We start from the raw sequence: 22,499 nt of genomic DNA on the forward strand, positions 1-22,499 counted from the left end.
TAATTTTCAGCAGACTCGAGAAGAAATTAAAACACAAATTGAGAAGCACTGCGCTCCTATGGAGATAAAACAGAAGGAAGATGTTTTTAAATAGAGAGTGGGATGAGGATAAAAACAAAGAAGCGTCAGGGCTGCGTTAGGGCTGATCAACCTGCTTGTCATTTGGGGGGTTAAGGACCCCGGTAAAACCTCAAACCATGATTTCCTGCTCAAAAACATTTTGAGGGAGGAGGGACTGAGATTCTGGGGGTGTGTGTCAATAGAAAATAACCCAGTAAGTGAATATTTCAATAATGTTGAAATGAAATGCATTAGCAGTTGTGTTGGCAGGTGCTTTTCAAAAGAACCCCCATCCTGTGCAGATTACTCACCTGCTCTGAGGCCGGGCTGTTTGGTTGTGCTCGGCAGCCAAGGTGTTTTGTAGGTGAGTTCTCTTTTTTTTCCAACTGTATAGAGGATAATGAAACGTAGGTGTCACTTTGACATGCCAACAGCATTAGAAAAGCACTCCCAGAGTCTCAAAACAACTTTGGAAGAAGGCAGAACTGCGGGGCTGAAGTTAAACAAACAAGCAGACAAACAAGGAATGACAATTTTCATTCCCCCGAGCTTTCTGCAGCCATCGGTGGGTTAAGCAGCTCTATCAGTGTGACACGAGGGGAGTCAGAAGGAAATGCTGAGCACTCAAGGCGACGTTTTATGGAGGAAAAATCTTTCAGGGAGAAAATATTTACGGCAAAATGTTCTCCTGCATAGAAAGATGATACAACGTGTTTACCCCACCGAAATCGTATCTAACTTTGTGATGGGACTTGAGCCCTGTGGGAGTCTTGTGCTGGTTCTGCGCTCAGATAAGCATCCTCCTTGCTCAAAAAAAATGCCATCTCTCAATATTAAATGGGTACAGTTTCATTTGTAGCTGTTAATACAGATAGAATCATTTCTGAGTGAAAACATCTTCCATCTAGCAAGCTGAATAAGAAATATTAATAGCTGGATGTAAAATGTCTATAAAAACATAAAAAACTTTACACCTGTCTTAAAAAAATGCACTAAGCGATGAGGACTTTGTCATAACAGAGTAAATACGTTACTTCTGTTGCTGCAAGCTTAATTATGCTTAATCACCCATTGTTTGGTGATTCAAAATTTAGAAGGGTGTTTTGATTTAAATTTTTAAGAGTTCTCAGACTTCATGTGCTTTAGAAAAGCACCATCAGAAGGCAGTTGTGGTACTCTAAAATACACAATTTAGCACTAAATTTGAAGTTGCAGAGCTGCTCACCCAGCCACATGCTGCCTGAAGCCCTCATTGCTGAGCTCAGTGACAATTTTAGCTTTCATTTAACAAGGCTGACTTCTTCTTTGAGTTGATTTGAACTTCAGCCCTTTATCATCTGCCTCTGTTTATGTGCATTTATACATACTTTAAAATTTTAAAATTAATATTTCAATGTGAATATCTAAAGTATTTTAATTCTGACTATCTCTTTCAACAGTTCCTGTAATTACAAGGTACGTCATTCATTTTAGATTTAAATATGCTTCCTTCCCACACAAACCCAGCATTATTTCTTTTTTTCTTTATATTACTGTTAGCATATTTTAAAAGTTGTTATTTTTTTTACATTAAGAAATCAGATCCTCCTTTTTTTAAGAGTCCTGCCCTGGTGCTTTTTGGTGTCCTTCCAAAGATGGTACTAGATTGTGTTGGTTGCAGGAAAAAATATCAAGGGCTCCTCCTCCTCCTCCTATGAGAGAAAGGTGGATGCTCAGAATTACAAGTTTAGAAAAAAAACAACCACCATTTAATGAAAGTAGCACTTTATTTCCCCACTGTAAGATACACTGGGGGTTCTAAACGCCAGGGTATTCAGCATCTGTCCAGTTACCTGATGGGTTCAGGATCAGCTGAGCTACGTTTGTGGCTCAAAAGTGGAAAGGTGCAAAACCAGCCCTAGAGCACTTTCCGGGGTGCAGCACAGTGTTAGACTGAGGGGTTTATTGGTGCACAAAAGTAATTTTGTTATGTATTAGCTACACTGCTAGGATAGGGGTGAGCCCGCTTATGAACTTACCCAAACTTTAAAGAGAAACAGCACTGCCAGGTCACTATGAAATTTCATTTTGATGCAGCCTTTGTCTTTTCCCCTTTCCCACGAAGACTGGCCAGGTAGCAGCAGCATTGCAGCAGTGAGGCTCTAGATCTGGCTCCTTTCTGCTGTGTTCTTTAAAGTCTTGCCCTATCAGCTGTGGGGCTCAGTTCTCATTTGCTTAAACTCGGTGAAACACCAACTGGTGAAATGTTGTAAACTTATACCAGGCTGGAGCTGACCTTTCGTAGCTTCAATAGGGTTTTCAAGGTACCCCCTACCAGCGTTATTCTTGCTGTTACCAGAAGATTATTTATTGTTTACTGTGCAGTGGTCTGCTGATATTCTGGTTTGCTGGGTAATAGCCATTCTTTAAAAGTCTGACCTCATTCTATTAGATGCTTCCTCCTTTGAGTGCTCTCATTTCTCACTGAAGCCAATACACAACATTTACTAAAAAAACCTCCCATTAAAGGCGGTGAGAATCTGCCTCTCAGATGGCATGGACTGTATTTTTTCCTTATCATTAAGAAGTCTGTTCGTCTGTCATTTTTTACTGCTCTCATCTGTTCTGCCATGGCTACTGATCGATGCCTGTGACAGCTCATCATTAAAAGGAGAAGCAGCTCTTTCAGTGTCAAAGTCAACTTGTTGAAAACTCTTCATAATCGCTTGTCCTCACAGATTTATGGCAAATGAGAAAATATTACAAGGAACTGGGAACAGTCACAAGTAATGTCCTTTCTCAACTTGGCATTCAGCTGCCCCATGACCACTGCCTTTTATTAAAGCAGTAGAAGAAACAAGATAATGAAATGAACTGCAAAGCATTTTGTGGCATTTCCCTGTATGGAAGATGCTGTTTAAAGATAAAGTGCCATTGTAATTGCTGCTGCACGTTTGCCCTGGGAAAGCACAACGTGACTGGGATAAATAGTTTTGACTTTGCTGGTAGTGCTGCGTTACCAGATAGCACTGACAGGACTGTGCAGTCAACTCCTGCAGTTAAATTAGCAAGACAATTAATAAGCAGTTCGGAGAGATGGTACGTAGAGACCCTGTATTTAATATGTGTGTGTAAAGGCAACTGAGAGTAACGTGAGGTAGAGGCACGCTTCAAAGACAAACTTGCATCTTTCCTTCGTCTTTTAAACAAACCAGTTTGTGACTGTAAAGGCTTCTCAGCCTGACATCCAGCCTAGCATAGAGTTTCAAGTAAGTTCTAGTCACTTACCTGCTCATTTGCATACAATGCTGTTATTGCTCTAATTGTTTCTATTCTTGTATGTTTGGTATGTAAAAATGCAGTAAAGCCATTATGCAGGAAAAGAAAAGGAAAGTAGTTGAGATGATTATTCTGTTATCAGTCATGACTAAGATGAAGAGAGATATACTAGCAAGACATTGTTCCTAAAATAGAGATCTTGCAAACAAGAAATGTCAGTCAAATGAGGTTTAAATTAAATTCCTGATAGCAATTACTTACAGAATGATCATGCTCCCATTGAAATTATTGTGAATATTGTCACCATTTTTAATGGAAAAATAAGTTGGGCTTCAGATACTGCTTCAGATTTCGGATTGTCCTCAGCTTTTACCATGTGCTCATATCCTGCTGAACCCAAAGTCACGCTGCTACGAAATGCATACTTGGCTGACCGGTGGCTTTAAGCAAGACTCTTTGCACAGGATAGTATGAAAACGAGTTAAACTGAGAAATAGGCACTTGCAGGAAGTATTGAATGGCCACAAACAAGTGACCTCACTGGGAGGAGAACTGATGAAGTGAAGAAATGTGATGTGCGTTCCAAATAAAGAACTGATGAGTCAAGTTGTGTCCCAATTGGAACAAAAGCAAAGTCAAGATGGCTTGAAAATAACCTTGATAATAGTGGAGAAGAAATAGCACTCAATTCAAGTTATGTTGACCCCAGAAGCTACAAGAACAGCAGTGGCTTGGGAAGGTACACTGATTTGTCTTCCTCCAGAACTGGAGATTCTTTAAGTACTACTGCTACAGCAATTATCTGAAGACCTAAACTAATATTACCAAAGTGGTATTCAGCGACCTACTCTCTATTCCCAGTAATGTATCTATTACTCATGCAGTCAAGTCTTTTTGTTCCACAATAAGGAGAAAACAATTTCTAAATATATGATTTTAAATCAGTATCTTTATACTGCAAGACACAAACAGCTACCGCTGAATTATTTCTGACAGCTACTAAGTCTCTATTTAATCTTCCAGGTTGAGACATTTTTCTAAGCATGGCTCAGTAGGAAGTTAATTATAATCTTCCAAAATGGGAAGAATTTTCACCTGAGATGATTAGGATACTGGTTTGAGGCATGATATGTGGGCTCCTAGCTAAAGTTAGGAACTGGCAACATCTTTGGCTCTGTATCATTTCAGAAGTAACACCCTCTGCTGTCACAAAAACTTCCCTGAAGATTGAGATCATGATGATTTTGGATGCAATCAATTCCTTAAGTATTCATCATTGTTGATACATGTGCACATTGGAACATCATGGTGGTTTGTTCTGTGCTCTGAGGCAAAATTCACTGTGAATTCAAGTTGAATTTTTCAGGCTTGGTTTCAGCTTCAAGGATTAAATAGGTTTGAAGAAATATAATGAAGCAAGTTTTGGAAAAATAGAGAAGTATGTGAGATTAATTTAAAAAAAAAAAAAAGAATCAAGTGCTTGTGGTAGATTTGCCATCTGTTGGTGTATGCACACTGCTGCAGTAACTTATTTCAGTATTTAATTACGTTTTCTGACCTGCATTTGGCTCAGCTAACCTTAGGAGTTTATATGAGAAATACAGTTGCTTAAGTTTTCTTCAGTAGTCTTTGGAAAGAGCTGAATTACCAAAGAAATTCTTGTTGGTGATTACTTAGAATGAGGTTTGATAAAGCTGGGCCTTTGGGTTTTTCACTCATTACATAGAGGCTGGAGTATTTCTGTGGTTCTCTGATGGGCTTTTCTAAGCACAGACTCCAAAACTGTATGCAAAGCCTGAGGATCTGTCTCCGCAGTGTTGCTCGTGGATGTAAAACAAACTCCCTCCTTACTCGATCCCTGCTTGTGTATCCAGTCCTCATGGTAGGCCTGTAATTTCCTGAGTCACTTGTCATTTCCCAAAGGACTTTGATAGCTAATGACTGCTCATTGCTTTCTTTTCTCTTTGTAATTTGTGCGTGTTATTGGTTGTTATTTTATATTTACTTCCAAATTGCAAGTGAAAATGTGTACAGAGAAACTGGAATTTCCCCACCCTTCATTTAGGAGTGACTAAACAGCCCAGGAATCTTCAGCCTGGGAAACAGAGCAGAGCGCGGTAGGATGGTGGAGGTGGGATATATACCATGCATAAAATCAGGAACGATGTGGAGAGGGTGATTAATCACTGTCCTTTACAATATAAGGGTAGGGAACATCAGATGGAACTAAGCAGTAGGCTCAGAGTGAGATACTTTTGTGGTTAGGTTTGGCTGTGGAACTTGTTGTGAGATGTTACGGTTGCTGAAAATGTAGATATTCAAGAAGGTTGGACAAACTGGTAGAAGAAATATCCATCGAGACTGTTCCCTGCAAGAGACCACCCTTGGCTTATGAAACCCGAATAGCTAGAGGCTGAAAACAAATTCTGGAGTACTCTTAGCTACTGCTTACTCTGTTTGTATTTTCTGTCTGGCATCTGCTTTCTTGGCCAGCGCTGGAGATGGGATACTGGGATCTTTAATTTGACTGTACGTAGCTTTTCATTTGACGATATAGAACTTCTGAGATATGTCAGCTGGCTGGTTTGTAGCATTCGCTCGGATTTGGGGGGAAAAAATTATATTGTAGGACATTTGAATTCAAAATGCATTTTGAAATGAAGAACTAAAAAGTTTAAAGTGAAAAAGTTTAGATAAGCATCAAAAAAATCTAGTAGGATCTCCATTCACTGTGCCTATCTGCAGTTTTCATCCCCTACTGTCAAAGCAATGTGATCAGCAGAGATAAATTCATTGTATTTTCCATATGGATGAGATATTTCTTTAGCTCATTTTGGACAAACGTGGCAAAATTCGTTGCTAAGTTTGTCCTGTGGTTCTAAAATAGCCTGAAAGAAAAGTGTTTGCTTTGATGGTGAGAATGAAATCGTGAGTATCAAGGATCTTTCTTAAGGTGTTGATCTAGGAGCATCGTCTCAAATTGGTTTCCTTTTTTATCCGTAAGTGAGCTTTTAAAAACTTGCTACAAAAGTACGAAAGACATAGATGGAAAAATATAATCATAAAGCTGAAGCAGGGATTCAGGAAGGGCCTCTTCATTTGCACTTCACACATTCAGCATAACCATAACTGAGCAGAGAAGTGATTCTTGCTGTTCCCTCACATGACTTCTCTTGCCTTTGTGGTGTGGGGCAAAGCACACAATAAACTGTTTAACAATATTGAACTGTTTATAAGGTATCTTATGCCACATTTCTGTGAATACACACACACACATGAGCTCAGCTCTATTTGCATTTTTTAAATATCAGTATATACAGGTGGGGTATGGACTCTCATGTTTCTATTTCATATTCAGACAGTATTGACTGAAGATTTTGTCATGGTACTCTTCCATAACTTAATCCAAATACATATAGATGTTTGGTATTGTGATACTAGTTTCTAAAATTGTGAAAATCTTCCTGTAATATTTATCTTATTAGAACCAGAGCAATTTACACTGTGTGTAGAGGATCTCCACAGCTTCACAGCCGCAACCGTGCCTCTGAACTTGTCTTACATCCATGTGGGAGCACACCCTCCAGAGCACCTCACCCTCTGCGTTCCTCCTCTGGAACAATTCTGGCTTAGACACAAGCGTATAACTATACATTTTTGATGCATCAGGACAGTTCTTTTTCCTTCTCGTATGAGAACAAGTTACGCCAACAGAAGCATGCTTTGTACCCACGTAAATTCATCCACACAATAGGAAAGAGTTGTACTGCTCTGACTGTGCAAGTGTTGTTCAGCTGTATTGTACAAAAGATTAAAGGTGAAATGATGATGAACTTGAACAAACTTGCCCTTGGAAATTAACTGTATCCCCCCCAAAACCACCTTCACAATCAATACTAGAGTTCACAGTCTGCCTTGAACTGAATCTACAAAAGCTAAATTTGTACCTGTTCCCTTTCAGGGGCTTTTACCATCACAGTCAAAACAGAATAAAAACATCAGTCTCAGCTTGGGCAGTTTCCTCAAACTTTGCTTTTTGTATAATTTCCTTCCTGAGATCTCACTGAACTAGATACTATTCACATATTCCTATATTCACACTGTTTTTTCTGCTTTGCTTTCCAGGGTGGAGCTGCGCTGTACTTGCCATGGTTAGCGTGGTTCAGATTCCAGTATCATTAACTGGGAGGAGGAGGGGAACAAAAGACACTGGCTTGATGATAATATTCTTATTTTTCCTTTCTTGAAAAACATTCTGGCCGAATGAACACAAAGTTTGCAGGATTCTTCAGAAATAATCTTGTTTAGGGACAAAATTGGTACAGATGGACAGAAAACTTCAGAGGGAACAGAGCTCTGTAATACGCCTCTCTAAGAAAAGCCCTGCTAGGAACGATATGCCGGAAATGCGCAGGGATTTTTTTAACCTCATAAATAATCTGTTGTTCATATTTTCAAGCGTATGACTGATACTTTCAGGAAAACTGAATGAGCAAACTAAGCATGGATGTTGCCAGTGGCTGCAGCCCTGAGGTCTATAAAAGGGACGACAGAGCGGTTGGAGTTCACGTTACTGACACTGAACAAACCGAATTTTGGCTGCAGATTCCGTTTATTATTATTATTATTATTATTATTGTAATTCCTTTCCTATTAGGCTTGGTAAAAGAGCATTCTCAGCAACTTTGCGATGTCACAAATTTTAAAGTGAATAAATATTTAGAAACTGGTGACTTTGAAACCTTCATCTAATAACCTGACAGAGGAAAAAGTGGTTACAATGTCACGCTGATCATACAGTGACCTGCTGAGGAAGATAATGGGCAGAACCTGCTGAACAAATTAAGGTATTGGAATGTAAAAAATATTCAGCTGAAAACTGCGCACCAAATGAGATCCGATATCCTCATCTGAAAACTGCACACCAAATGAGATCTGATAGCCATACAGTCATGGACACGGGCTAGAAAAAGGTACAAAAAATATCCAAATATATAATATTTAAATATTAATTTGGAACCCAAGACATGAGGCCTTGGTTCTCCTAAATTAATGACTTGCTATTATATTTTTGATGCTTTATTTCTCTGTAAAAATCATTTGGGGGGGGTGTCTTGCTAAGTTTTAAGTTTCAGTGACATATCGTTGCTTTTTTATTGAATACCTTTTGCTTCTTTGGTTGCAAGACCGAGAGTAAAAGACATTCTGAATTTACCTTTTCTTATTCAGTCATTATTTTATCTACATATATCATAATTTCCCTTTTACAGTCTTTGATATGAATAACAATCCTAATTTCTTTGATTATTCCTTTTCTCTGAACTTCTCAAATATTAGTGTTAAGACCTCATGGATGCAGAACACTTGTTTGCAGTCTCTTATTGTTTGAGGCAATAGGAAAGGTCGGACGCAGGGAAATGGCATCTGCAACACAAGTTTCAGACACAAGTTCTTGCTGAGCACTCAAGCACATTCAAAAAGTCACTTCTCACTTGATTTCCTTTATATTTAAATTAAGATCTGCCTCATGGCACCGCTCAAGTACTTACATATTTAATCTCACAGAAAAGATTTGGCCATTTGGCTTCTCGTGGATGCACACCAGTTACGTGAACAGAGGCACTGGGGTAGGTAGCTGTGTGTGAAGCAAAGGCCCGTGGAGCTGGGGCTTGTCCCTTTGTCTCCTGTCACTTAATTGCTTTAAAAGCTCCATGTTGGCACAATCCTACTGTGACAAAAATGTTTAGAAGTGACCTAGCCTAAACAGTTCTAGATTTAAAATGTAAATTCTCTCTCGATATTAAGTACCGGTAACTTTGGTCCTACATTTTCTTGCATACTTTTTATTTTCTGAAGGGTGGATGTTCCTGGTATACATACTCCCTGTTTCAGCCCAAAGCATTTGTCTTCCATGGTTGACTTACAGACCTTTAAAAATAGGTTTGCAGTGGAAATGCTGACATGCCAGCTGGCCGTTGCTGCAATGACACATTCACAATAGGCAACTCTCTTCAGCAGGCTCGGCGAGAGGGAACTGGTAATGGTTAGCTTTGTGAAACAGGTTGCTCTAATCAAGGACTACAGCAGCACAGCATCTTACACTATATACTTGTTTGTACGATGACTGACTTCTGAGTTAAAAAAAAAAATCAGCACGGGAAAGCATTCTGGACTATGGGCTGTACCAGCTTGTTCTCTCAGTTGTGCTAATTTCATCAAAATTATTTGGCAATTAAGAACGGTTTGAGCCTTCCTTTGGTAGCTATATCTGAAGGGCAGGGCTTACTAATAAGTCATGCAGAGTGTTTAAATAAAAACTCAGTGTCATTGAGGCAGTTTTCTATCTTTAAAAATACATACTTTTGATAGTATCATCTAGTGTTTTCCAGCTCCTAAGATCAGTGATGGAGAAGTGTTATTTTTTCATCCATGGTCTTTTTTCTGCCCCCTCAGGTTTGGAAATGCTGTGGTGTTTCTCTCTAAACACATGCTTGGAAACAAAGGAGTCCATCCCCTTGGTGTTTGTAACCACGGTGAAGCAGGCTGCTTCGCTCCCTTGTAGACGTGCACACAGCTTATTCACGCTTTTCATCTCACGAAGAACCCAGGAGGAACCAGGCTATGGTTTTCCACTTTCCAGCCGACTATGCTGCATATCCTGCCACCTCGCAATTCTGAAAAACAAAACTAAACTTCTCGGTTTTTTCCCCCCACCTCTGTCACTTCACCGGGAACGGCTGCCTGACTCCTCACAGCCGCGTTATCCAAGGGGTCCCCCTTTTTTTAGAAGGGAGCTGCCCCCCAGGTGGGCCCGCCAGCGCTTATGAGGGGAATTCAAGGCCCCTGAGGGAGGGACCGCGTGTTTCTTTGTGGGCTGAGGGGACAACAGTCTCACGCCGCCGGGGGGGCTGCTCCAGTGACTCCACACAACCGCTCTTTTTACCCCCATCGCTGCGTTTTCATGGTCCCCGAGGCCCTCCCTCAGTTTCCCCTCAGGCGGAACGTCTGGGGGCCGCCCGCCCCCGGCGTTCAACCGCGCTCCCTCAGGCGGGAGGGCCGCGCTCCCCGGAGCCGCAGGACGGCACCCGGTACCCCCCCCCCCCCCCCCCTTTCCCGGTCCCCCTCAGCCAGGCGCCTCCCGACCCAGCGAACGCTACCGGCGCCGCGCGCGTCACCGCGCGTCACCCGCCCCCCCCCGCCGCCGCGCCGCCGCCGCCCTCCCCAGGCAGGGGATTCTCCGGCCCGCCCTGACGTCACCCCCATGCCGCGCAGGCCCCGCCCCCGCCGGCCGCCATGTTGGGGGGTGTGCGCGGGGGAGCGCAGAGCGGCGCCGCCCCCGCCGGCCGGCAGCAGCAGCAGCAGCCGCCCGAGCTCCGTCTCCGCCGCCGCGCTCGATGGGCAGGAGGAGGGGGGGGCTCGCCGCGGCCGCCCGCCGCCTCTGAGCCGGCTGAGGGCCGGGGGATGCGCAGCGGCTGGCGGCGGCTGCCCGGCTAGGGAGGAGAGCCGGGACATGGTGCCGTTCGCTCCGCTGGAGGACGCGGAGGAGCCGGAGCCCTGCCACAAAATGGAGCTGTACGTGAGCGGCGGCGAGGTCAGTGTGGGGCCGGCGAGAGGAGGGAGAGGGGGGGGAAGGCGGAGCTCGCCGCGGCCGGCTCCCCGCCGGCACCTGCCTCCGCGCTGCCCGGCCGCCGCCTGGGAGCGGCCGGGCCGCGGCCGGGGCTGGGGGCGGAGGGCGGGCAGACCGCAACGCCCCCGGTCTCCCCCCCGCCCCTCCCCGGCTTCACGGGTCTCCCCCCCCGCCCTAGTCCTCGCATCGCTGCCCCCCGTCTCTCCGTCGCCGGATCCCGGCGCTCTCGGCGGCGCCGCCGCCGCTTCCCCGCCTCCCTCGGGATCCCCCCCCCCCCCCTCCCGGCCCCTCCTCCGCCTCCCCGGCGCTGCCGCCCGGGCACCTGGCCTACTCACGCCTCGTCCCTCCGGAGCAGCCGCGCTGGGACCGGCCTTCCCGGGAGCTCGCCCCGGCCCGTCCCGGGAAGGTGGTGGTCTCCCCCCTCCCCACCCCCCCGCTCCCCTTCAGGCGCGACCCGCAGCCCGTTCCCCGCCGCCGCGGGAGGGCCCGTCCCCGCGGGCCTCCCCCGCCGCCCCTCGGCGGCCGCTGCCGCCCGGCCCGGCCCGGCTCCGGGGCTCGGGAAGCGGCGGCAAACGGGCGCGAGCGGCGAGGCAGCGGTCACACGTGTGGGGTGCGGGGAGAGCCAACTTCGCTGGGCAGGGTGAGGCGTGGGAAGGAGCGGGGAAGGCCGGTGTGCTTTGTGTCGCCTTCTTAACGGCCTCCGTGGCCCAGTCGTCGGTTCCCGGTTAACACCCAGCGCTGGAGGTTTGCTGTAAACTCAGTTTTATGGCCGTAGCTCCTGTGGAAAGTTGCTTTAACTTCTGAAAATTTGATTGTGCTAATCTGGATGCACAGCCAGGTAGGTCTTCGCTAGGAGAGATCCCTTTGCTTTTTCATTGAATAACTATAATTATCATACACGCACGTAACAGAAAGAACCAGGAGTGTGTGAACTGAGGTTTGGGTGCTTAAACGTCGTAAAGACCGAGGAATGACTTCGAGAGTGTCTTCGAGGTACTGCTTAGCACTCTAGGTGCATCCATAACCAAGTACCAAATGCTGTTTAAAAGAAAATAAATGGCAAAACTGGTTACACTGTAATGATGCGTGCATCTCGGCAGAATGTGACCCTCAAGTAGTAAAAGTTTTGCACTTTTAAATCAGAAGCGTAGGATTGCGTATCAAGTATCGTCAAGTATGACAAATAAAAGATTACACCTAGGTGTATTAGACACACAAAAGATGTTATCTAAATAAAGCTTCTTAAAACTGGTCAGACTTGCTTTCCATGATGCAGTAGGCTTTTCTTATCGTAAGTAAAAAGGTCTGTAACAAATTCATCTCCAAGCACAAAGTGCACAAAACAAGCGTAGGTTAAAGTCTCGGGAAGAGTGAAAGTATGTCCTTTAAAGGATCATGTTGAAATTTTATTCTCTGATAAAAACTTATCTTGAATTACTGGGTTTTTTCCTTTATAAGAATAAAGCCATGAGGTTTAAAATTTCTTAGTGTTTTTTTTTAAATTTTCTGTAGTTGTGTCTACAGAGTGCCACTTCCAAGTACTATAATTACTGGACGTGCATTTCTACACCATGGCTGCTACACTTTAGCACTTTAAAATATTCTAATGATCTAATAATACTTGATGCAGTCCCTGTACCTTAATATTAGAGAAATCTTAATTATGTTAGTGAAGCTACAGGTAAGGATTAAAAAGTCAGCCGAAGTATTAAGGCTTATTTGTTAATCTTATGGTTTGTAAAAATAGTATGCTGTAGTGAAGGGATGAAGCTTATTGAAGGTCTGAGAACTTTCTTGGCCCTGTTGGTCTGTTCTTTAATAATATTGTGATACATTAATGTTAAAGTAATCAGACTTAGCGTATTGCAGCTGAAAGGTGAACATTTGTGGTTATTGTGCATCTCGGTATTTTTTGGCTGGATAAATACCTCTCCACCGAGGCTGGTGCTACTTTTGGAGTATTGTGTTTGGTGCTGCTTTTGTGTACAGATTTTTGCCATAAATATTATATTGGCAGTTGGCAAGAGTGGCTGGAGAACCAGCCCTGGCTCCAGCCCAGCAAAGCTCAGACAGGTATTTCTGCTGACAGCGGTGACATTTCAGTTATCTTTGAATACTTGACTGGGCTAGGTCTAACAGAGACGTGAGCTCGGCAATGCGCTGCTGTAGGAGCCTGGTTCTGAAGTCACGCTCCTCTAGCCCACAGAGCACAGGACAGTGGATGTCCAACTGAAACAGCTCTCTGTTTGTAACATCTGAAGGCGACTGTTTGCAACAGTCATTCTTTACATTGTATTTTCCTCAAGCCTGTACATGAGCTACTTACTTAACAGGGTCTGTTGAAAACTATTTCAGTCGTGCTCTGATTAAAATGAGACATCACGTTCGTTACGTCCGTGTTACATTTGGCTAGCAGTGTTTGAGACTTCATTTATATCAAAACCAGTTTCTTCAAGTCACGTATGAAATTCCCAAATTACATTAACAAATGCTTGGAATTGTCATAACACTTTAAGTGCATCTCAGGGATGTGCAGTACTTTTCACTTGTTGGAATTCCACATTGATGTGATTTTGGGATTTAACAAAGGCTTATTTTATGTTAAAATGAATTTTGCTTTCGTTTGGATTCTTTACTTATGCTTAACTTTATGGAATTAATTATAGCCTATAGTACTTACTACAACCTTATGTTGGCAGTCTGATAGATCTCGGTGACCTTGGCCTCACTGGAACTAGAGTCACCAGTGTTACTGTGAAATAGTCCTGCATTTCAAAGACTAACTTGCGTTTACTGGTGCTCTTGTCCATCCGTTGTGGCACAGGAGGGAAAATCAGAGAAACTGTTTTCTCCGAGGAATCTGCTTGTTGACTAAATTTAGGATTGCGTCGTTAGAAAGAAGTACATTTCCAGTGAAGCAGTGCTTGTGTTGACAAAGTAAAAACAGCTAGCAGGGGAAGAATGTGATCTTGAAGGTAGGAAACAAATTTTCATGCTTCAAGGCATAAAAAGAACATAAACTTTTGGAAGAAGTTTAGGACTGATTTATTTTGCCTTTTTTCATGTTGGTGGTCTTTGAAGTGCTGAGGATTATATTTTGGACCATTCACTGTGTTGTTCCTGCCTGTTCTTACATTCCTATGACAGTGTCACTTGTGAAACAATTTTGTGACTGTGGGGATTCCCTAAGCCTAGGTAGGAAGGGTCGGTGCTTCAAATATTGAGTGAACTTCTTTCCTCCTAAATATAGGATTAATAAGTATTTTCACGATAGTAGAAGTAGGTATGAGGATGTTGATTATAATCAGCTGTTGTAGATTGTTAAAATATGATTACAGTCTACAAAGAAACAGTAAAAGTTAACACTTTGTTGACCAGGCTGAATGAAATACAAAAATACTTGAGATTGGGCAGAACACAGTAATTTTGGAATTTTCTGCCCATTTAATAGAAGTAGTCTTGCATTTAAAAGGAGAAGTGTAATTGACCGAAGTGCTTGCTGTTTGCAATATGTGAATATTGTGAATTGCATAAATGCGACCTCGTACTGAAATATTTATTTTTGAAAGAAATACTTCAGAAACCAGTTGCTTAATTGGCTGACAGTGACAAGGAAGACAAGGCTGGAACAAAAAAGTGACTGGAAATGAAAGTATTCTGCGAGAAAACTGGGCTGCACTGAAAGTTGCTGCCTTCCAAAAGGCATGTTTGTGAGTTGAGCTTTGCTGCTATTGTACATAATCTGTTGCCCATGCCAGTTTAAATAAATACATCTTTGATTTTGGCCAGTGTTTTCAGTCCATCCTCTTAAGCATGTTCTCAGCTTGGTCTGTCAAAGGCCACTGAATTTTGTCAGTGTTAGGAGTTGCATAACTCCTTTGTGAGTAATTACTGGCAGTGACGTGAATGACTCAGCTACCTAGTTCTGTGCATCTGAAAATCTCCACAATTAGGTGGTGTTATGTTAAGAAAAGAAAGTAATAGTATTGTGTGTAACTTGAATTAAGTGCCCTCAGCCGTGGCAACAATGTACAGGTTTTTTTTAAGGCAGCTTGTTCTTGTAAGTCTTTATAAAAACATTTTTTTTAAAAAAAAAGCACATTAATACTCTTAAATGGAAAACAATTTCTTTATGCATTGAAAAGTGCTTTATACATCGAAAAGTGCTGCAATATAATAATAATTATGTTTTGGTATACCACTTCTGAAGATCGTTTTGGAAATCTGCTATGGTATTCTGAGTCTTGAAAAGGAACAGGGGGTCTGTTCGAGGTGGCTCACCTTGGTTCCCACAGGATAGCTTGGGAGAGACCTCACAATAACCCTAAATCAGAAGAATGGTATGATTTGTTAACTCGTAATATATAGAATTTTAACATTTACATAGATGTACTACTTCACTATGTTAAGAGTAAAGTTTGAAATGTTGTTTTCATCAAGTTTCAATCTTACCCTTTTCCATTATTCTTTAATCTGCTGTTTAACACAATCTCCAGAGTGGCTGCTTTATGCCCTTTCATTATGGAATTAGTCTTTTTCCCAGACAGGCAGTAGCAAAAAGATCTCAATCCCTTTACTAGTTCAGTGATCCTGGTGCTTATGGTTAGGTTTGTGTCTCGTTATAGCTATAACTAGTCTGAGACACACGTAATTCTCCCCTGATTTCTGATAATGAGAAGGATCAAAATGTTCTCTAAAATCAGTAATTATATGTTGCTGCAGGTTTGTTATCTTGTCTGAATGTACAATTTATTTGCCACAGGAAAAAAACTTTATAACTTTCCCTAGTAATTGATTATGGGTTTAAGTTTGTTTTTTTTTAAGGCAGGTGGCCTTATCTTTCTCTTTTATTTGGTATGTTTAAAGAGAGTGTGTGTGTGTTACCTGGCCTCGTCCTTTTGTGAGAGGGTTTGCAGGACAGGCTAGCACAAGGTTTGTGCCGGTGGTGAGCGGGCGAGAAGAAAATTCAGCACAGACCTGCGGAGTCTCATGTGGGCACTGCCATCGGCAGGACATCCTTCCTCTGGTCACATCGTGACAGGGTGGGACTCGGCTTTAGTTGGTGTAACTCTGTGTTGGGTAACACTAATGACACTGCTTCGTCTTCCGCGTCGTGGGGTTGGCTGCTCTACTGGGGGAAGTTGTTCCTTCCCAAAAGCATCCAAGCCCAGATGGTAAAAAGCACTAAATCCAGCTTGGGCACCTGCGTGCAGTAACAATAGCTACTGCTAAAAAAAAAAAAAAACCCACCAAAAAAACAAAAAAAACCCCAACAAACAAACAAACAAACAAAACCAAAAAAACCAAAAAAGGGACTGTTGCCTGGAGAAGAGTTGTGGGTGTTTTATAGGAAGAACAGGTGCCTTTAAGCTTCAGTTTCATTCACAGTGTCTTTTAGACATTTTCAAAAAAGAATAATAAACCCCCTCACCTGTTTGTGCCCAGAACCCCCAAATTTCTCAGGCCTATCTCAGCAAATAAGAATCAGTAGGCCAATGTGTTGCTAATTAAATTAATGATGCAAACTCTCTGCAGATGTAATTCAGAATAAATGAGGAACAAATGTGGTTGTCTTAACAGCATTTTTTTTTCCAAAGGATTTCTTTTCAAAGTCTTTTCAAAATAATTGGGGTTTCTAATGTAAGCTTGCACTCTAACATTTTGAAATAAGTACTTAAAGTAATACTTTTGTATGTGGGGAAGCAAACTGGTTAGTCTTGTGTTCGTTTGGAAGAATTGTGAGGTGTAGGTCTGGTGGCTGTAGCTTAGTAACTTGGAAAATTAAGTGAAGTGAAGGAGGAACCGTGGAGAGTGCAGAAGCTTTTGTTGATCCTCATATAGACTTTTACCTGTTTGAAGCCAGTCTAGATTATACGTGAGTGGTGATGAATAACACTTTCTACTTCTAATAATATTATCATTATAAAATTCCCAGTTCTGTCTATAAAATTTTTAATTCTGTTTGAATGCCAAAATGAAAATGCGTAGAAACAGGGCAGAATGAACCAGAGTTACATCTTCTACTGTTTTTGCTTGTAGTTAGGTATTTTTGCTGACCATTTGTCTAGCTTCTTTCGGCCAAAACCTATAGACCCACCAAACAGTAATGCATTTACCATGTAAACAGTTAAAAAATCCTTAATACTGGGGGGGAAGGTGGTTCAAATCTTTGGTAATACTGGGATTCCTCTGTTCTGCTGTAATTATCAGAGGGAAAAACATGTGCAATAGTAGTTAAGCCTTTTACCAGCCCGCAAAAGCCCTTTGGATATTCTCCCAAGGTAATAGGGTATAGTTCCAGGGAGTCATGGGATCCATCGCAGCTATTTAAATCAGAAGGCAGATTACGCTGTGTTACCTCAGAGGCAGTTTGGCATTGGAGGATTGGATCGGGTCTCTTAGCCTGCACCTCTGGAAAAGTAAGTTTCTTACCTGCCAGGTGGTCTGACCTGAACTTTGTTCTCAATTTTTTTATATTGTTGTTTTGGTTATTTTTACACTAATCAACAATGTGGAGTACTTTCTGTAATTTTTTAAAACTTGTATTTGGAAAGTATTGATGCTGTTTGCCTAAATGTCTCAGTTTAGTTTGTGTGTTAATGAAAGTTAATATTTAAAATGTTCAGTTAGCTGTAGGACTTCATACTTGAATCATTTTGCTGTTCAGTACTGCTGAACGACTCTCCTTTAGAGTAATGGTACTCGCTTCCTTTCACCTGTTCTCTTTATAGTGATATGTGCTTTCTAATTCTCAATAATAAATTAAATTTATGTATTCATAGATATTTAGTAAGTAATGACTTAGAGGTTAAAATAGTTCTGTTCTATATATGTTTGTGCATACATATTCATGATTAAATCACTAAAAGGGGTCCCACTTGCAGAAGCCGAATTTTGTATTTGGTTTTCATAGAGGTGGGAATTAAGTATTAATTGTAACTTTTTTCTTTTTTGCCTAGTATGGGGGACAGTGGAAACTTCTAGTTGCTGAACCTTGGCCAATATAAGTAACTGAACAGAACAATAATGATTTGATTTTTGTCGTTGAATTTTTTTTAACTGAATAACTAACGAACTACTAGACTTTGGTTGCAATCCAACAGGTTTGTTGTTTGTTGTTTTATTTAATGGACAGTGACCAGAGTTCACAAACAAATAAGGCAAAAGTGTAGTCGTGTATATCAGGCAATAAAAGTAGATTCATGCACTTGAACATAAAATTCTTTGGACTAAAAATTGGCAGGCATCCCAGTCTTTGTAGTTATAGAGAGACTGGACAGGAAAAAAAACACACATGAGCAACAATGAAGGGAAAAAGTGTACAGTAGGAAATTGTTAATTAAGATGACATTTGATTACCTGCCATAAAAATCCAATAACTTACTATATTTGATTTGCTAGAAAGCTGAAAGTATGCTTACATGGCATGCCCAGGAACTGTGTAGATCACATAACATGCTGATTTTTGGTTCAAAACCCCATTCTGCCAGTGACAGCTTTCTGTGTCTGATTGCCTGGAGTTAAGCTACTGTCTTCAGTGTATCTACAGTTCTTCTGGCTGGTAGTATTGGTTCCAGAGCTTAAATTTAGGTAACAAAACTTGGAAAATGTTGACCATATTTAAAGAAAGGTGAAATGCACGCTAAATTCACTTCACATTAAAGTCCATGAGTGAAGAATGGTATCATGTTTCTGAGCACCTGGAGTGGAAACCCATTTTGTTACTAGGTCCAAGTAGGGTTTTTTTGACAACTTTGGTGGGCCTCATTGATTCATGCTTGAATGTAATCTGGTGATACTGTGAAAAGAAATTACATGGCAGTGAATCATATGAAATTAGGTTGGAGTTCATATCTGGTCTGAACTTTGGAATTACTTCTTGATGTTTTCAATTAATTCATATAAAACAAGTATTGTGGGTGTCTCGTCCCTCCCAGTATCTAATTTGGAAAAAATATTTATGCAAAAAAGAAATAACTTACGTAGTAAATTAGTTAGTTAATAGCATTGGTTTCTGTAGCATATATGAGGTTTCTGAATCCGGGGTAATAGGCTAGTGATTTTTGGCCAGGAGAAAATGAGGGTGGCAGTGCATGATAGATATGAATGATGAACATGTGTTGAATGTGCAAGTGCTTGGTTAAACTGCCAAATTGTAGTTCATGTGAAGAGTTTGTTTGTAAACTGTGGTTAAAATAAATAGAAACTTAGAGAAGAGTGAAAGTAATCAAACCCTCATGCTACTTTCCTTGATTTTTTTTTTTTTTGTGAGGATATAGTCCAAAAATAAGTGCTAGTATCTTGGTACAAAAATTTAATTTTATAAGAATCATTAATTTAGGACTTGGCTCTTAAAAGCTCTACTTGAAATCAAGAGTCCTAGAAGAAACCTGTCCCTTCAGCCCTACCCGTTTGTCGAGTTTTCTGTTTTGTTTTTAAACAGGGGCATGGTCTGTGTGGCATTTCAAGATTCTTTGTAGTCCTGTGTTTTACCAATTCACATACGGATAATCATAGTGTATTTCGGTGTCTTAGGCATGTGTTTTAGATAAATTCAGAAGTACGAGGAAAAAAAAAAAAGTCATTACTCTGTCTACCTTAACTGGTTCAACTTCTGATTTCAGGGAAAAAAAAAAGTAGCTTGAGTTTCCTTATGTTTATTTCTAGTTCGTATCTTGTTGGGTGAGATCTATGCCACATGAAGGTAGTGATGCTGAACAATTAACGTGTAAATAAATTAGCAGTTATCACTAGCAAAATCCATAATTGGCTTTACCCATTTTGTTGGGTATTTCTAGTTTTTAATTAATGCTTTTCATGTTTAAATAGAGCATGTCCTTTATATTTCTGTATTTTTCTTAAAGTTTCAGTTGTTAGGCAACATTAAATTGTTTGTTACTTAGAGCTTAAACTAAGTAAGATGGGCAACTGCTAGCAAGTATTGTGATCATTTCTGAGCATGTCACTTATTTGCTTCTGTGCGGATGCATGTCATGCTTTCCTGCCTCTGAAGGGTGTTACTTTTGAAATTGATCCACAAATATTTTAGTATACAGATCTACAGTTTCTCAAGTACTTCATTAAAGTTTGAGTATTCTGTTTGCTAGATATTTAAATAACTTTTGATGCAAGCACATTTTTAGAGGAATTAATTTTTTAATGAAACAGGTAATTATTTTTGTGCATACGAATTCTGTGATATGTATTCTTCATTCTACCTGCTCTTGCACTTTTCCCTCATGCCCCAAAAAGTCTTGAAATCACGTTGGAATCTTTTCTCCTTAAACTGCAAATTAATTTTCAGCAGCAGATTTTAGGTTTCTGAAAAGCATCTGCAACACAAATTTTGTGTGTAACAAGAATTTTATGTTAGTGTCGTCTTATATGGATGCTATCCATACCTTTTAAAGAAGGAAATTTAAATTATTTCCAATTAAATAACACTGTGGAATGGCATTTACAAAGGGATATGCTAAATGATACATAAGGGAGATGCTAAATATAACTACCAAGTAGTAGTGTTTGTTTGAAACTACAGTTTTAAATTAGAGCAACAAGAACACCAGTTTTCATTTGTGCGCTCTGAAATGTAAATTGGTCAAATTATGAACTCTGCTTATTTGAACTTGTTGGGTCTTAATGTTGGTTTTGTTTTTGTTTCCCCCCTCCCCCCACCTTCTGTGTTCCCCTTCCTTCCCCTCTCCAGCTAAATGGCCTTAAAATGGCAGATGAGCCTATGGAAGAAGGTGAACCGTATTCCTACCATGTAAGTATATTTGACAGATGTTCAGTTTAGACACTCATTAGCATGACTCCCTTTTGAAGCAGAACTTATGCATTCCCTGCTCTTTAATAACTTTTGAGCCTATCATTTTATTTGGCCAGATCTCAAGAGGCTCTAAATCTTAAAGATGATTTTGAAAATTAGTACCTGGCTAGGAACCGTAAGTGTCTTGTTTGGGAAAGTTTGCTGCAGGAGGCAGTGTTTTATGGGAAACAGATTCTGTGTGCTGGAGAGAGCATTCACAGATCCCTCAATCTCAGAAAATGCTCAGTCCAGCCTTGCACCTTTCATACACCATGTGCTTAATGTTGCTTTTATTACACTGTTACCAGTTCTTCCTTTGTATTTTTTAATGTAGTTACTGTACATTCATCTAGAAGGTACTTAATTCCTCCTATTTTAGAACAGAATTAATTTTTACACCAGTATGTTAATTTGGCTTTTATGTAGAAATATCACAGATAAACTGTGTTGAGCATGATTTTTGTCCAGTGCTTTGGTGATGTGCATATGTAGGAGATGCTGAAGTTCTGTATGCTGGCTAAATCTTGGACTAAACTTTGGGCTAATTCTGTATGTGGTGAAATGCCTGACTTTGCAGGGGAAAATTGGCCATCATTTTTCAACACACCCATCCATGTATTTTTGAACAGGACCATGGAAGAAGGTATCAATTAGATCTTATTGCCAGCTGTAACCACTGCTTTGTATTGCAATAATAACTTTTTAAAGTGACTTGGAGACGAAACTCTTGGGGGTAGAAACGTGGTGCTTAAACATTTTCTGGTGTGGAGTAAGTAAATTATCAGTGTCATAGTCATCTTACATGTAGCAAAGAAAGATGAGCATTGGATTGTCTCAATCTTTCACTGCACTTGAACCAGGAGGATGTTGCTGAGCTTGTTTGTTAGGTGCTTGGAGCTACATACCAGTCAAGCTGTAACGAAGTAAGATGGCACAAAGCCATAACCGATTGTGGCGGTTCTTTCAGCGCTTTGTCTTCTGTTGAACCTGCTGGGAATAGTTACCTCTTGTGCAAGGCGGCTCAGTGGGAGCTGGTACCTGAGCCCTGAAGTAGGTTTAGCTCCTCAAGCAGCAGAGCACAAAATCAGATAACCAAATTTGCAGTTCATGGAGGCCAAACTAGAAATAAAAATGAAACTGGCTAATATATGTTAAACTCTTTACCTGCTCATTTCTTGCTGGTGATGCAGAGGTCTTTTTATACTTTGGTCATGCTAATTTTTAGTACTTTAATGATAGTTAAGTAGGTGAAATTACAGAGACATCTCTTGTGAAGGTAAAACACTTTATAAAAAATAACTCATTTCATACATTTCAAATTATTCTTTATTTGCATGGAAAACATTTTTCTCCTCAGTTCCCATTTAGAAATGCTCTGTCAGTCTCCGCAGCAACCACATGTGATGTCACAGGCTAATGACTCAAGGTGGGTGATAAACAGAAGAGCAGGTGAACTTTTAAAGATCTTTTCTCATGCAAAGGTTCATAGTGTGAAGGAATACAAATTAGGATGGTGAAGTAAAAAAGCTTCTTAATAGAGTATTTACATATTTCATAGAAAGAACCAGCCATTAAGTCTGTTGTACAACTTGGTGTATAACTAGATGACTTGCTGCTTTCATCTTGACTTGAAATGCTAGTGCTCCTACCTGCCTTAAATTCCAGGCATGTGTTTAAAAAAATACATAAAAATGAAGATATGTGCATCTTTCCTATGAATATGTATATGCATAGTCAACAAGATGG

General features: G+C 40.9%; 1 protein-coding gene across 3 annotated transcripts in view; it reads left to right on the forward strand.

The window, feature by feature from the left end:
* Positions 1–10,658: 10,658 nt before the first annotated feature.
* Positions 10,659–22,499, forward strand: part of RPS6KA6 (ribosomal protein S6 kinase A6) — a 43,602-nt gene continuing 31,761 nt past the window's right edge. Inside the window, exons 1-2 of one of the 3 annotated variants that reach the window (XM_074834811.1) lie at positions 10,659–10,909; positions 20,652–20,711. In XM_074834811.1, coding sequence (XP_074690912.1) covers positions 10,829–10,909; positions 20,652–20,711 — 141 coding nt within the window. In that variant the 5' untranslated portion in view covers positions 10,659–10,828. Of the gene's footprint in view, positions 10,910–11,520; positions 11,784–20,651; positions 20,712–22,499 lie in introns of those variants that run through there. The other 2 variants (XM_074834813.1, XM_074834812.1) reach the window with 2 other exon arrangements.

The sequence above is a fragment of the Strix aluco genome, chromosome 10, assembly GCF_031877795.1.
Source record: "Strix aluco isolate bStrAlu1 chromosome 10, bStrAlu1.hap1, whole genome shotgun sequence".
Classification (NCBI taxonomy): Eukaryota; Metazoa; Chordata; class Aves; order Strigiformes; family Strigidae; genus Strix; species Strix aluco.